Source organism: Heptranchias perlo, chromosome 6 (assembly GCF_035084215.1).
Source record: "Heptranchias perlo isolate sHepPer1 chromosome 6, sHepPer1.hap1, whole genome shotgun sequence".
Lineage (NCBI taxonomy): Eukaryota > Metazoa > Chordata > Chondrichthyes > Hexanchiformes > Hexanchidae > Heptranchias > Heptranchias perlo.
In genome coordinates, this window is record NC_090330.1 from 110091282 (window position 1) to 110106376 (window position 15095).

At 45.3% G+C, this 15095-nt stretch overlaps 2 protein-coding genes across 5 annotated transcripts in view; one reads left to right on the forward strand and one right to left on the reverse strand.

Moving 5' to 3' along the window:
• The window catches only part of naa50 (N-alpha-acetyltransferase 50, NatE catalytic subunit), a 28886-nt gene extending 20153 nt beyond the window's left edge, over positions 1–8733 (reverse strand). Inside the window, exon 1 of one of the 3 annotated variants that reach the window (XM_067986623.1) lies at positions 8514–8729. In XM_067986623.1, the coding sequence (XP_067842724.1) occupies positions 8514–8521 (8 nt within the window). In that variant the 5' untranslated portion in view covers positions 8522–8729. Of the gene's footprint in view, positions 1–8513 lie in introns of all 3 variants that reach the window. The other 2 variants (XM_067986622.1, XM_067986624.1) reach the window with 2 other exon arrangements.
• A 791-nt stretch (positions 8734–9524) lies between these two features.
• atp6v1ab (ATPase H+ transporting V1 subunit Ab) overlaps positions 9525–15095 on the forward strand; it is a 44343-nt gene continuing 38772 nt past the window's right edge. The window contains exon 1 of one of the 2 annotated variants that reach the window (XM_067986627.1): positions 9525–9620. The gene's annotated coding sequence lies outside the window, so the exon portion shown is untranslated. Of the gene's footprint in view, positions 9667–15095 lie in introns of both variants that reach the window. The other variant, XM_067986628.1, reaches the window with a different exon arrangement.

Genomic DNA, 15095 nt, shown 5'->3' on the forward strand with positions numbered 1-15095 from the left:
CCGGAGAGCGAAACTGAAGTAGCAGTTTTGCAGTACACATTAAGTGATTAAAGCAGGTCCTGACAGCTACTGCAAGCCGTTGTTTCTCCTGGCTAGAGAGTCTAGAACTAGGGGGCATAAACGCAGGATACGGGGTCGGCCATTCAAGACAGAGATGAGGAGGAATTTCTTCACTCAGAGTTGTGAATCTTTGGAATTCTCTACCCCAGAGTACTGTGGATGCTGAGTCATTGAATATAATCAAGGCTGAGATAGATTGATTTTTGGACTCTCGGGGAATCAAGGGTTATGGGGGTCGGGCGGGAAAGTGGAGTTGAGGTCAAAGATCAGCCATGATCCGACTGAATGGCGGAGCAGGCTCGAGGGGCCTTATGGTCTACTCATGCTCCTATCTCTTGTGTGTCCCTACACCTATAACAATGAGGCGAATCACTAACTGCCGCATTGAAATACAGTATCCAAGATTTCATTGCTGTGCATTCTTCAGGAAATGGCTGCTTCGGGAACAGAAGCACGTTAATAAAAAGATGCACAGCAATTAAAAAGTATCAGTCATTTAATGGTAATTACTGATTGTCAGAACCTGTGGACCCGACTCTCGAAATCAGGACCCAGCAAGGCAGTGAAGTTTAAGTCTGTCCGGTGACTGACATAAAATGGCACGGGACAGAGAAGTCATGTGATGAGATGGCACACTGCTCTTGAGGGAAGTAGTTAAAGAAAGTTTCCTTGCCGCATTAAGTTTGCCGACGTAACAGTGACGACACTACAAAAAGTAATTCATTGCCTGTAAAGTAATTTGGAACATCTCGAGAATGTGAAAGGCACTGCACAAAATGCAAGTTCTTTTTTTAAGTTGCCATTATCAGCTGTGAATTGTAAAGACTGTAATAAAACTACCCTGTAAGTAGCATCCTCATGCAAGCGTTTAAAACCCACAGCAGAAGGTGCAAGAAATATATTACTGCAAGAAATCTTTAACATTTAAGAATTTTAGTGTTGTAATTTTACATAAAGGAGTCTTACAGATTAGTTTTGCACCAGCAAGTGAGATTGCACTGAATAGAATCCATATATCCAACTTGTAACAGAAAATTAGGCAATGTTCAGTTAAAGGAATGCTCTAAGATAAGGCCATAATTGTCTGACTCTCTAATATTGATACAAAAAAATACTTCTGTCCCTGTATTAAAGGGCACAGTCTTTTTAAAAAAAAATGTGCTTGTAACCAAACAGTGTATGCCAAATATGACCGTATAAGTAGTGACTGGTAACATAGGAAAAGGAGGCCATTCAGCCCCTCAAGCCTGTTCTGCCATTCAATTAGATCATGGCTGATCTGCACCTCAACTCCATTTACTGCCATTGCTCCATATCTCTTAATACCCTTACCCAACAAAAATCTCAGTTTTTAATTTTTCAATTGACCCCCAGCTACAACAGATTTTTGGGGGAAAGAGAATTCCAGATTTCCACTACCCCTTGTGTGAAGAAGTGGTTCCTGACATCACCCTGAACAGTCTAGCTCTAATTTTAAGGTTCTGCCTCCTCAACAAACATCACTAAAACAGATTATCAGATCATTTATTCCATTGCTGTTTGTGGGATCTTGCTGTGTGCAAATTGGCTGCCGCGTTTCCTACATTACAACAGTGACTACACTTCAAAAGTACTTTGTTGGCTGTAAAGCACTTTGGGACGTCCTGAGGTTGTGAAAGGCTCTAAGTGAGAATGAAACAAGTCAATCCCATCATGCAATGGCTGGTCTTTAAACTGTGGAACCATTTTTACCATTGCCAAGGCAAAAAAAACCAGAGAGATGAGGAGAAATGTTTTTACTCAGCGAATTATGATCTGGATTGCACTGCCTGAAAGGGTGGTGGAAGCAGATTCAAAAATATCCTTCAAAAGGGAATTGTATATTTGAAAAAGGAAAAATTTGCAGGGCTATGGGGAAAAAGCAGGGGATTGGGACTAATTAGATAACTCTTTCAAAGAGCTGGCATAGGTACGATGGGCTGAACAGTCTCCTCCTCTGCTGTAAGATACATAAAGTTTGATATACATCACAATATAGCTTGGTCCATTCCAACTATTGGAAGGCCGATCTTAAAAACTTTCATTTGAAGACGGAAATCTGAACAAGACCCTTTAGCCTGGACTCAAAGCAACATCCTTCCAAGAACTCAAACAACAGAGCCTTCCTTGCAACTAACAGGCCCAATATCACCAGTCACTTGTGGCCCAGGGAACATACAAAAGCTGGATGTAGTATTGATCACAGGAAGCTCTTCGAACCTTTTGTAAAAGGAGTCAACTCTTATGTCCTCCCATATGAAAGTAGAGCAGTCACCTTGACTCTGACACATCCCAGCAATGAGTATTCAGTCACCCCCATTGCAAGATTAAAAGCTGCCATGGTGACCACAGTTCCAACAAAAAGCACAGAACAAAATATTGCCTCCTTTTTCATAAAGAAAATGATCAAATAGACCACCCTCGTACAAGTTGAAACCGTGATGGCAGTCCAACGTATTACTTTACTTTTCATGCGATCAAGCTCATGTTTCCATTCAATGCAATGTAAAACTACAGCAACCAAGATAAGAATGGAGCATCATGATTTCCATACTTTCCATGTCATCACATACACACACTTACTTGACACTACGTATGTGGGAAAGGCAAGTTGGCCAGGCCCACTTCAAGTCATAGGCATCAACTTCAGATCAGAAGTGGGCAAGGAAGTCAACAGTCGCAGCAAAGATATTGGTGCAACATTAGGATATACAAATTTCTATCAGACACTTACAACATTCTCTCTCTCTCGGTCTACGTGGCTCTGTATTATGACACCAATTTGGGGGGTACAGTTAATACTGAAGACTGCGACAAAATAAAGGAACACAGTTCTGATCTCCATATTACAAAAAGGATGTAGATGTACAGGAGAAAGTGCAAAAAAATTTACAAGGATGATACTGGAACTGAGAGGCTATACCTATCAGGAAATGCTGAACAGGCTGGGGCTCTTTTCTCTAGAAAAGGCTCAGGGGTGACCTGATAAAGGTCTTTAAAATTATGACAGGGTTTAATAGGGTAGGCATAGAGATGTTTCCACTTGCGGGGGAGTCCAAAACATAAATATAATTGAGTCACTAATAAATCCAATAAGGAATTCAGGAGAAACTTCTTTACCCAGAGAGTGGTTAGAATATGGAACTTGCTACCACATGGAGTAGTTGAGGTGAATGATCATTTATGGGGAAGCTAGGTAAGCACGAGGGAGAAAGAAATAAAAGATTATAGCGATAGGGTTAGATTATGTAGGGAGGGAGGAGGCTTGTGTGGAGCATAAACACAGACATTGACCAGTTGGGCCGAATGGCCTGATTCTGTGCTGCAAATTCTGTGTAATTTAAACTCAATTTTATTGTAGCATACATTAGGATGCAAGTTCAGTGCAGAGTCACTTTAAATTTCCCAACTATGTAATTGATTCCATGATCTAGCTATTCCTACCTTGGCAATGGTCAGCTGGAGTGTCCAGATTTGATAGCGAGCCCATGACAAATCATCGTACCACACTGCACCTAGACGAGAATATAAAGCTGCAGTCTGTTTGGGCAACTTGCCCGCAAAATGACAGCTGTGATGGTCGGACATGGTTTGTGATTTTTTTTTCAAAAATTCAACAGAATGTTGGCATCAGAACTGCAGTATTAATGATTCTCATACCAAATTAAGGGATACACAAAAACAAATTTTATTTGAGTCTTTCATAATCGCTGAGTTGAAATATCTCCCTCATTCTCCCCGTCAAAGCAGTCTCATGAATATCATTCACGAAATAAAAAGCTGGTATCAGTAAAAGTGACTGGGAAGTTGTGGGATTGTTATTAAAAACTAACTGGTTCACTAATGTCCTTTAGGGAAGGAAACCTGCCGTCCTTACCCGGTCTGGGCCTATAGATGACTCCAGTCCCATTCCAACGTGGTTGACTCTTAACTACCCTCTGAAGTGGCCTAGCAAGCCACTCAGTTGCATCCAGGGCAACTAGTGATGGGCAATAAATGTCGGCCTTACCAGCGATGCCCACATCCCGAGAATGAATAATATTAAAATAAATTCCTCAAAACTACAACTAAATATTGGAGACCCCTGGAGGATAGTGCCTCACACTGTGGCTCGACTCCACACAGAGCCTAACTCCAATACAGTTTGTTCGACCTCCTGTGCAGTTTATAAACTTAAGTAGAGGTTGATTCAAATATTTTGAGTATGTCAGTTCTGCCTGCATTGTCAATACGTATGAAGTTTACCAAATGGGACCAGGGCTCTCTCTAGGCTAGAAGAGCTGGATTCGTAGCTAAGCAGTATAAACAAGGTTTTGCCAGTTGTGAACGATCAGAAAACAACATTTACAGAATGGCCACAGGCTAAACGTATTCTACAATTCCAATTGAGTAGCCTCCAAATACTTTTCAAAATAATCTCATAAAACACCCGAACAATTAACCTACTTCAGCTGTTTCTGAATTCCATCTTGCTACAGCTCAGTTTGAAGAAGAACAAGGAACCACATCACAGATTAAAACTGCACTAGAGAGAAGTATGTAATAATGGAGCTAGTTACAACTTCTAGCTGTGGGAATAAATGTTGGGTTTCAGTGGAGCTGAAAATCCACAAGGCTGGAACTTCCTCCCCAGCTACCTTAGTATTGGAATACTCTTGACATTATGCTTTGCATCTTCTGCTCTATTCCTTTCCACTTCTCTCCACAACACCTGCATCTATATAGTTTTGGGCTCAGCTCAAAGATCACCCTCTGCTTTCCTCCAATAGCTTTGCATTTTTTTGTTTAACCTCTATGTTGATCCAACTTTACAAAAAGCAGAAACAGAAACGGCTGGAAATATTCATCAGGTCAGACAGCATCCGTGGAGTAAGAGAAGCCAGTCAGTCAACATTTCAGGAGGAAGGGGCTCAGACCTGAAGCCGAATTGACTTCTCTTCCTCCACAGACGCTGCCTGACCTGCTGAGTATTTCCAGTATATTTACAGAGAATTTATAGCACGGAAACAGGCTATTCCGCCCAACTGGTCTGTGCTGGTGTTTATGCTCCACATGAGCCTCCTCCCTCCCTCCCTACTTCATCTCACCCTATCAGCATATCCATCTATTCCTTTCTCCCTCATGTGTTTATCGAGCTTCCCCCTTAAATGCATCTACACTATTCGCCTCAACTACTCCATGTGGTAGTGAGTTCCACATTCTAACCCATCCCATTCTTACCATGGGTGAGTTTATTTACTTTGCCCTGGCTACTCTTGGGTACAGACTTCTCCCGAATGGTCCAAAAATCTTTTTAAGAATGTCAACTAATCCTCAACAGATTTATCCTCGAGTAGCTCATGTTTCGTACCTCTGAAATCCATAAAGTTGTATAGCAGGTCTGATTACATTCTGTCTCATTTCCCAGGTCATTTGCTATGACCTATTTTAACTTCCCGAACAGCACCTTGGTCACATAAAAGAACTGTGCCCAGGGCACCCACTTCTCGTGTGTCCCTTGGTGACGCAGTCAGGATGTCATTTTTGCTACAACCTCCTGGCCACATGAGCACACCCAGTTCATGTTGGGCTGGCTAAATCAGTCTTACCTTCCTTTTCTCAGTGGTGAACTGTCTGGCAACACCTTGATTTTAAAATTCTCATCTTTTTTTTCAAATCCCTTCACGGCCTCGCCCCTCCCTATCTCTGTAACCTCCTCCAGCCCTACAACCCTCAGAGATCTCTGCGCTCTAATTCTGGCCTTTTGCGCATCCCTGATTTTCATCGCTCCACCATTGGCAGCCGTGCCTTCAGCTGTCTACGCCCTAACTTAAGTTGGTAACACTGGTTCGGCCACAACTGGAGTATTGCGTCCAATTCTGGGCACCACACTTTAGGAAGGATGTGAAGGCCTTAGAGAGGGTGCAGAAAAGATTTACTGGAACAGTTCCGGAGATGAGGGACTTCAGTTACATGGGTAGACTGGAGAAGCTGGGGTTATTCTCCTTGAAACAGAGACGGTTGCGAGGAGATTTGATAGAGGTGTTCAAAATCATGAAGGGTCTAGACAGAGAGAAACTGTTCCCATTGGTGGAAGGGTCAAGAACCAGAGGATACAGATTTAAGATGATTGGCAAAAGAACCAATGGCGATGAGGAAAAACTTTTTTACACAGCGAGTGGTTATGATCTGGAATGCACGGCCCGAGGGGGTGGTGGAGGCAGATTCAATCATGGCCTACAAGAGGGAGCTGGATAAGTACTTGAAGGGAAAAAACGTGCAGGGCTCCGGGGAAAGGGTCTAGCTGGATTGCTCTTGCAGAGAGCTGGCACGGGCTTGATGGGCCGAATGGCCTCCTTCTGTGCTGTAAGCATTCTATGATTCTATTTTTTTTAAATAACCACGTGCTCTGGATTTCCCATTCCAATCATTCACTCAGCATTTATTTACTCATTCACATTTGTTTGGAAATACATGAAACTCCACCACTGATCATGACTTGAGATATACATAAAATAATTGATTATAGATTACAATTTTTCCACACTTTACCGTGCAAATTTTCTCCCCATTCCTTTTCTCATAAAGCACAGATTCCTGCTGAGTAGTTTCGTGGGTGCTGGGCACACTCTGGTACCCTGTGCAAACAGCCACCCTCCGTGTGTGAGCCCAGATAGCAAGTGTTGCCAGGTCATTCAACCGTGGGGAACATCACAATCAGAGATCCACACCATGTCACTTTCCAGCAGGAATCACGGGACAGCCATCAGGAAGAGGAATCCCAGCTGATTTACCTCCCTAACCCAGTGGTGCTGAATCCATTGCAACTCTTCTACTGCTTCCTCAGCTAAGATCAATAAACTCAATATTTGCTGGGAATCAAACCTAGAACCTCCTAGTCTATATGGCCCAGTTATACACAGGCTTTAACCAACTGTGTTGTAGGGGGAGCACTGCGGTTTATTTCAATTCATAAAAACTTAACACATACATGACACAACATTAATTATGTATCCTCTTTTCAAACACAAATTGCCAATAACATACAACATAATTTCAGTAATCCTGTCCCTTCCTTTTATTCAATAAAGCAAATTAGATAGTGGGATCGAAAACATTGCTGGACAAACGTTTTATATTCTTCAATTTCAATCAGACCACAAACAACATGTCCTTACAGTTCAAGAAAATCACTGGAGTGAAAGTTTTGTCTCAAATTGTACCACTGCTTTTATATAATTGCTGCAAAAAAAAATTATAAAGGAGTATAAATAAATGACATTAGTCTGACAAAATGGTTAGAAGCACTTCTGGAAGTTTAAAAACAGCAGCAAAAACTTGCTCTGACTTTTAAAAAAAGTTATTTGAACAGGTTTCTAAGCAAGCTTCATCACTCCTACGATAGACATTTCAGATTCTGTTCTAAATGGGGATCATAAAGTGTTACAAAAGCATCCTTGGGCTTCACAGGGGAAAGATAAATAAAAAGTTTGGTGGTTTTTTTTACCAACTCGCCTCCAATGGGAAGAAGCAGACTGCCAGACGTTTAGAAACTCACACAAAAATCTAACGTAAAAATTAGGATATTTCCAGACGAATGTACAAAAAAATTAACATACTCTCAGACACAGATAGCACCAACTGAAATACTGCAGCCAACAAACTTCCAGCAGCAAGCGATGGACACATATAAAAAACAAATCTTAAACTTATTGCCTAAAATACAATTCACCCGAAAGGGAGTTGATTCTGCCAATTATTGGCTGCTGGGAGATTTTCGTGACCATCTTAAAACTATTATAATGGAAGGAGCGGTTTTTTTCCCCCTGGGACTGGCCGAGGTGCGGGAAGGATTCTGCTCCAGGATTAGTGAGTAATCCGGATTGAGAGGGGGAAAGGGAAGCAGTCCTGGAGTCGGAGCGGGGGAAACGGGGAAGGATTTTCTACTCCGGGATTAGTGTGTAATCCGGATGAGAGGGGGAAAGGGAAGCGGTCCTGGAGTCGGAGCGGGGGAAACGGGGAAGGATTCTGCTCCGGGATTAGTGTGTAATCCGGATTGAGGGGGGAAGCAGTCCTGGAGTCGGAGCGGGGGAAACGGGGAAGGATTCTGCTCCGGGATTAGTGTGTAATCCGGATTGAGGGGGGGAAAGGGAAGCAGTCCTGGAGTCGGAGCGGGGGAAACGGGGAAGGATTTTCTACTCCGGGATTAGTGTGTAATCCGGATTGAGAGGAAAGGGAAGCAGTCCTGGAGTCGGGGAAGCAGCCTCCGGGAGCCAGAATGCGAGGCCCGAACTCCAGCAACAACTTGACTTTTTAAAAAAAAACTTGCGCCGCCTCACCGGAGGAAGAGGAGAGGAGGGAGGGAGGGAGGCCGCTAATGGAGAGGGAGAGAGGGGGGGGGCGCCCGGGGAGGGACCGGGCCCGGGTTCGGGGTTTACTCGCTCGGTGTTACTCACCCCTTCATGTTGGGCGGGCGCTTGTCCGTCTTCGCCCGGTGACTGAGGGAGGGAAGAGGGGGAGGGGAGGGAGGGAAAAGGGGGGGAAAAAAATAAATGAAGAGGTGAAATCGGCCCAACTCTCAGCCGCTAACACATGCCACACGCCGCGCGCGCACTCTCGGCTCGGCTCCGCGCTCCCGGCTACCGCGCCACCCACTCTCACCCCCGACCCCTGACCTCTCACCCTCTCCCGGGGCAACGCTCCACCCCCACCCACCCCGTGCCGTGCCGCGCCGCGCCAAGCCAAATCCCCTCAGAGAACAAACCGCGCCGGGAGGGGTTTTTAAACTTCGCTTCTGTTTTTAAAATTAATATTGTTTAACAATAATTTTGTTTTGTGTGCGGGGCCGCTCTCCTCCATCCGACGGACTGTTTAACCAGCGGAAAGGACGGGAGCGCGCACACGTGACCTTTTGACCCCCACCCCCCCCCCCCCCCTTCTTCTTCTTCTTCGGAGTTTTTTTTTAAAAAACCCCACCGAAATTATTAAAGTGATCAATCCGTCAGTTGATAAATCTGAATAAACGTCCGTCAGTGTCAAATTCGTGTTGTTTCGTTTTTCTAAAAGAAAAGGGGGAAAAAATTGAGTCGTGCCGGTCACGTGACAAGTCTCCACACAGTGGGAAATAACTTTTTTTTTAAAAATCCTTCATCAGGGAGGAGGGAAACATTAAAACACTTTAAAACCTCTGGAAAATAATTAAATTTTAAATTAATTCGTATTTTTTAAAAAAAAATTATTTTCGGGAATCGGTTTTGACGAAACATCACGCGCACCCGTGACGTCGTTGCATCGTAAATATTTTATTTTAGAAAGGGGAGTGACTTTTATTTGTGATTTATTTCCATTTTTTTTAGAGGGGGTGGATTGTAATGTTACCCCCCCCGGAATAATAATAATAATAATATTAAAATAAATGTGTATATTTTTATATAATGGTTTCTCCGCCCCGCCCCCTTTAACACGACACGCGCATGCGCGCGGGAGTCAGCTGATTTGTTAGCGGACAGCAGGAGCTCGAGCGGGAGGCGCGGAGCGGAGCGGAGCCCGGGGGAGAGGAGCAGGTAAAGGGGCAGCGGCCCGGGCCCCGGCACCACCACCACGGCACAGGCAGGGGCCCTTCTATAAATGTCCCCGGGGGATGAGGAGAGGGGGTGGGGGAAAATAAAGATGGACGTTGGTCCGCAGGCCGGTTGGCCGAGGCTGCGGTTCCATTTGGCTGCAAGATGGGACTTGAGGAAAGGGATGGCTGATTCCCCCCCCTCATCGGCCTGCCCCGGGTCGGCGGCGGTGGCGGGGTCCTCGGTTTGTGTTCTGCAAAATTAAATGAGATGAGTCTTGTCAAATTGATGAGAGCGTCATTGCTCGGTCTATTTGGCTCCTCTCCCTCTCTTTCTCCCCCCTCTCCTCCTCCTCCTCCTCTCCTCTCCTCCCCCCCACCCCCCCCCCACCAATCTCCCCCCCCACCCCCCCCATACCAATCTCCCCCCACCCCCCCATACCAATCTCCCCCCCACCCCCCCATACCAATCTCCCCCCCACCCCCCCATACCAATCTCCCCCCCACCCCCCTATACCAATCTCCCCCCCACCCCCCCATACCAATCTCCCCCCCACCCCCCCCATACCAATCTCCCACCCCCCCCATACCAATCTCCCACCCCCCCCATACCAATCTCCCACCCCCCCCCCCCATACCAATCTCCCACCCCCCCCCCCATACCAATCTCCCACCCCCCCCATACCAATCTCCCACCCACCCCCCCCCATACCAATCTCCCACCCACCCCCCCCCCATACCAATCTCCCACCCCCCCCCATACCAATCTCCCACCCCCCCCCATACCAATCTCCCACCCCCCCCCATACCAATCTCCCACCCCCCCCCATACCAATCTCCCACCCACCCCCCCCCCATACCAATCTCCCACCCACCCCCCCCATACCAATCTCCCACCCACCCCCCCCATACCAATCTCCCACCCACCCCCCCCATACCAATCTCCCACCCACCCCCCCCCATACCAATCTCCCACCCACCCACCCACCCCCATACCAATCTCCCACCCACCCACCCCCATACCAATCTCCCACCCACCCACCCCCATACCAATCTCCCACCCACCCACCCCCATACCAGTCTCCCACCCACCCCCCCCATACCAATCTCCCACCCCCCCCCCCCATACCAATCTCCCACCCCCCCCCCCATACCAATCTCCCACCCACCCCCCCCATACCAATCTCCCACCCACCCCCCCCTACCAATCTCCCACCCACCCCCCCCCCCTACCAATCTACCACCCACCCCCCCCCTACCAATCTCCCACCCACCCACCCCTACCAATCTCCCACCCACACCCCCCTACCAATCTCCCACCCACCCACCCCCCCCCCTACCAATCTCCCACCCACCCCCCCCCCTACCAATCTCCCACCCACCCCCCCCCTACCAATCTCCCACCCACCCCCCCCCTACCAATCTCCCACCCACCCACCCCCCCCTACCAATCTCCCACCCTACCAATCTCCCACCCTCCCCTCCTCCCCCCCCCTACCAATCTCCCTCCCTCCCCTCCTCCCCCCCCCCTACTAATCTCCCTCCCCTCCTCCCCCCCCTACCAATCTCCCTCCCCCCCCTACCAATCTCCCTCCCCCCCCCCATGTCTGCGTGTAGTTAGCAGATGAATTGGCTGAAGGCCTGCAGTATCACTGCAGAACTCTATCAATCATCCAAGGAGAGTAGGGAGGGCGAAATGGAGGAGTCGAGCAGTGACTTGCGCCAGTATTGGGAAGTGAAACAGTAGTTTTGCAATTCGTGAAGGAAGACATAATTGCACTGAACAACTCCCTTTTGTACATCTGATATGGGAGACAACTTAAGCAGGAGGAATTTCATTCTGAAATGGCCCCTCATCGTAAATATACAAAGTGGTGGTGATGTTTTTCTACTTTGAGATTGATGTAAAACATTCAGTAGAGTTAGGCACAGCTTCTTGAGGTAATATTGTATTTTTATTCATGTATAATCCTAAATTAGTTTCTACATAATGTCAATATATAAGCCTACTTAGGAATATATAACATGCATTGCTTGCTGGTTGGTTCCCTTATGCATTTTTTTCTGGGACATGCATTTGTGACTTCTTACAATTTGTGCGGATTATCTTTAAGATGGATCACTGAACATAGACTGGAAAGTGGACTTCAGATTCTCAATTAAAAATGTGTACTGCTCCACACTTTTTTTGAAAAAGCCTAAATGTTTAAAGCAGAATAGGGGGGCCATCACGCAGGGAAAAAGATGAAGGTGGGGGGGGGTCAAAGGCACAAATGAAATGAGTTTTTAAGGATGCTTTTGAAGTTGGGCAGTGAGGCATCAGGTTAAAATATTCTAGATGGTGTAGTAAGTAAAGAATACCCTAACCCTAATAATTTGTGCACCTTTCCTATGAAAGGCTTTTCATGGAATTCTTTAAGAAATTATTTTAGTTTTCCTTAAATATTTCATCTCCCTCTCCTGTAGAATTTTTGTACAAGTGCACAGTGCTTATCAAAAGCAAAAATCAAATCAAGGCAGCATTTGACAGAGTGTGGCATCAAGGAGCCCCAGTAAAATTGAAGTCAATGGGAATCAGGGGGAAAACTCTCCAGTGGCTGGAGTCATACCTAGCACAAAGGAAGATGGTAGTGGTTGTTGGAGGCCAATCACCTCAGCCCCAGGACATTGCCGTAGGAATTCCTCAGGGCAGTGTCCTAGGCCCAACCATCTTCAGCTGCTTCATCAATGACCTTCCCTCCATCATAAGGGTCAGAAATTAGGATGTTTGCTGACGATTGCACAGTGTTCAGTTCCATTCACTTCCCCGCAGATAACGAAGCAGTCCATGCCTGCATGTAGCAAGACCTGGACAACATCCGAGATTGGGCTGATAAGTGGCAAATAACATTCGTGCCAGGCAATGAACATCTCCAACAAGAGAGAATCTAACCACCTCCCCTTGACATTCAGCGGCATTACCATCACTGAATCCCCCACCATCAACTTCATGGAGGTCACAATTGACCAGAAATTTAACTGGTCCAGCCACATAAATACTGTGGCTACAAGAGCAGGTCAGAGGCTGGGTATTCTGCAGTGAGTGACTCACCTCCCTCCCCAAAACCTTTCCACCATCTACAAGGCACAAGTCAGGAGTGTGATGGAATACTCTCCACCTGCCTGTATGTGTGCAGCTCCAACAACTCAAGAAGCTCAACACCATCCAGAACAAAGCAGCCCGCTTGATTGGCACCTCATCCACCACCCTAAACATTCACTTCCTTCACCACCGGCGCACGGTGGCTGCAGTGTGTACCATCCACAGGATGCACTGCAGGAACTCGCCAAGGGTTCTTCGACAGCACCTCCCAAGCCCGCGACCTCTACCACCCAGAAGGACAAGGGCAGCAGGCACGTGGGAACAAGACCACCTTCCCCTCCAAGTCGCACACCATCCCGATTTGGAAATATATCGCTGTTCCTTCAAAATCCTGCATCTGCGGGGAAAGAAACAAAGTTAAAGTTTCAGACGGAAAGGTCTTCGACCTGAAACATTAACACTTTCTTTCTCCACAGATGCTGCCTGACTTGCTGAGTATTTCCAGCATTTTCTGGTTTTATTTATGCACAGTGCTTATGTTCTGCTCAAAGTTCCTTATTGTAAAAACTTCCCTTTATCAGAAATTCTTACCTGATGCCTTATAAAAATGGACATGCTGGAAACTGTCCATTTTCTAAAAATACAGAAGGAGGGGGAGGAAGAGAGGAGGGAGAAATGTTAGTGTTTGGAAAGTCTTGGAATTGACTCAACCCAAATGTCTGTGACTAACTGCCTGTAAAACTGGTGAAGCAGTTAAAATTTAGTTACAGGATAGCCTCCCTGAAACCTACGGCTAACTTGGTATTAGTTCAAAGGTGAAAGTTAAGGAAAAATAAACAGTGGTAATCCCTCCTGCAACCCTAGTACTTGGGAACTGATTTGAGCTATCGAAATGAGAAAAAAAATCTATAGTAGTCATCTTTCATTTAGAAACCTTCTCGCATATTTTAATTCTAAAATGAAAAGCGCTATTTTTATACCAAGTTTTTAGATTCAGTAATTTTACATAAGTTTTTCATTGCATTTTGACTGCTGGTACACTTTTTAAAGAATTAAATTTTGATATCTTTCCTGGTATGTACTACACTAGCTGTTATGTGCTAATATTTATTCATTGTATAATATATATTCATCTTTGTATGTCTTGTGTAAGAATGAATTTTTATTCTTAAACTTTAGGTTATGTAAAGAATTAGATCTCTTCCTGTACATTTTACTTTCTCATGCGAAACAGCAAGTTTTGACTAGTTTGGAGTAATGTTAGTTGACCGTAGAGACTTTGTCCCACTTAGTAATAAGTGATTTATTTTGCCTGAAGAGTGTAAATCTTAAGTAGAGTTCAAAAAGTTGTTTTCTGTGGGGGAGGGAGTGGGGCTTTTTAAGGCATTGATCACTTTAAAGAATCTCCCAGAAAGTGTATACACTGGAGTGTTCATTGAATCTCAAGACTTCATATGTGAGTATGAAGCATTAATTTATACATTCCATTCCAGCTCTGGGTTTGAAATTAAGACATAAAAACACACAGAAGGACCAGCAGCTGACTCTACACTTGTCCTCCAATATAATGGGAAATAACTAATAAAAATGCACATGTTAATGTGTTATATAAAAATAAGGACAGAATGTATGACTTTGAAATGGGGACTGAATTACATCTATGCACCTTAGATCTATTCTCCTCGGCCTCTTAACCCTACTTCACCTGAAAACTATGTTTAGTCTGGACTCCTCATGTCTAACACCGCAAGGCGATAGACTTGATTTTTTTTTTAAAGTTTGAGAAAGATATTTAACTTTTTAAGCTTTTATCTCTTCCAGTTCAGTGATGATGCAAATGTCTTGGGTGTAAAGGCTGTTCATTGGTATGTCTTGTAAGTAGGTAGAAATTTTATGCTCATTGAATACCAGAAAATTAAAATGACTGGAAGTTCCAAGATTGTTGTAAAATCCCAACTGATTCATTAATGTCCTTCAAGGAACAGAATCTGCCACCCCTACTCTGTCTGGCCTGCATGTGACTTCAGTCCTCTGAAGTGGCTCAGCTTGCTACTCGGTTGTAAAAACAATTCAAGTCGACCCATCACCACCTTCGGGCATTTAGGGATGGAAAATAAATGCGTTCCCAAATCTGGAAAACAAATTGTTAAATTGTTTTTCTAAAAAAAACCTCCTTACTGGAGTCTGGTAGCCATCAACTTTGGATGTCCTCTGGAACATCGTTCATGCAGCCATTCTTGATCTGTGAACTTAGACAGTGAGTGTTGATGGGCTATTTGATTGGGGTTAGAGGGTGCCAATTACAGCAGAACCTATCCTGTCATCGCCCAACATCCACAAATGCACGTCTAGTGGGTGTCACTGGATAGCGAACAGAAGCAAGAACTTTGCCTGTTT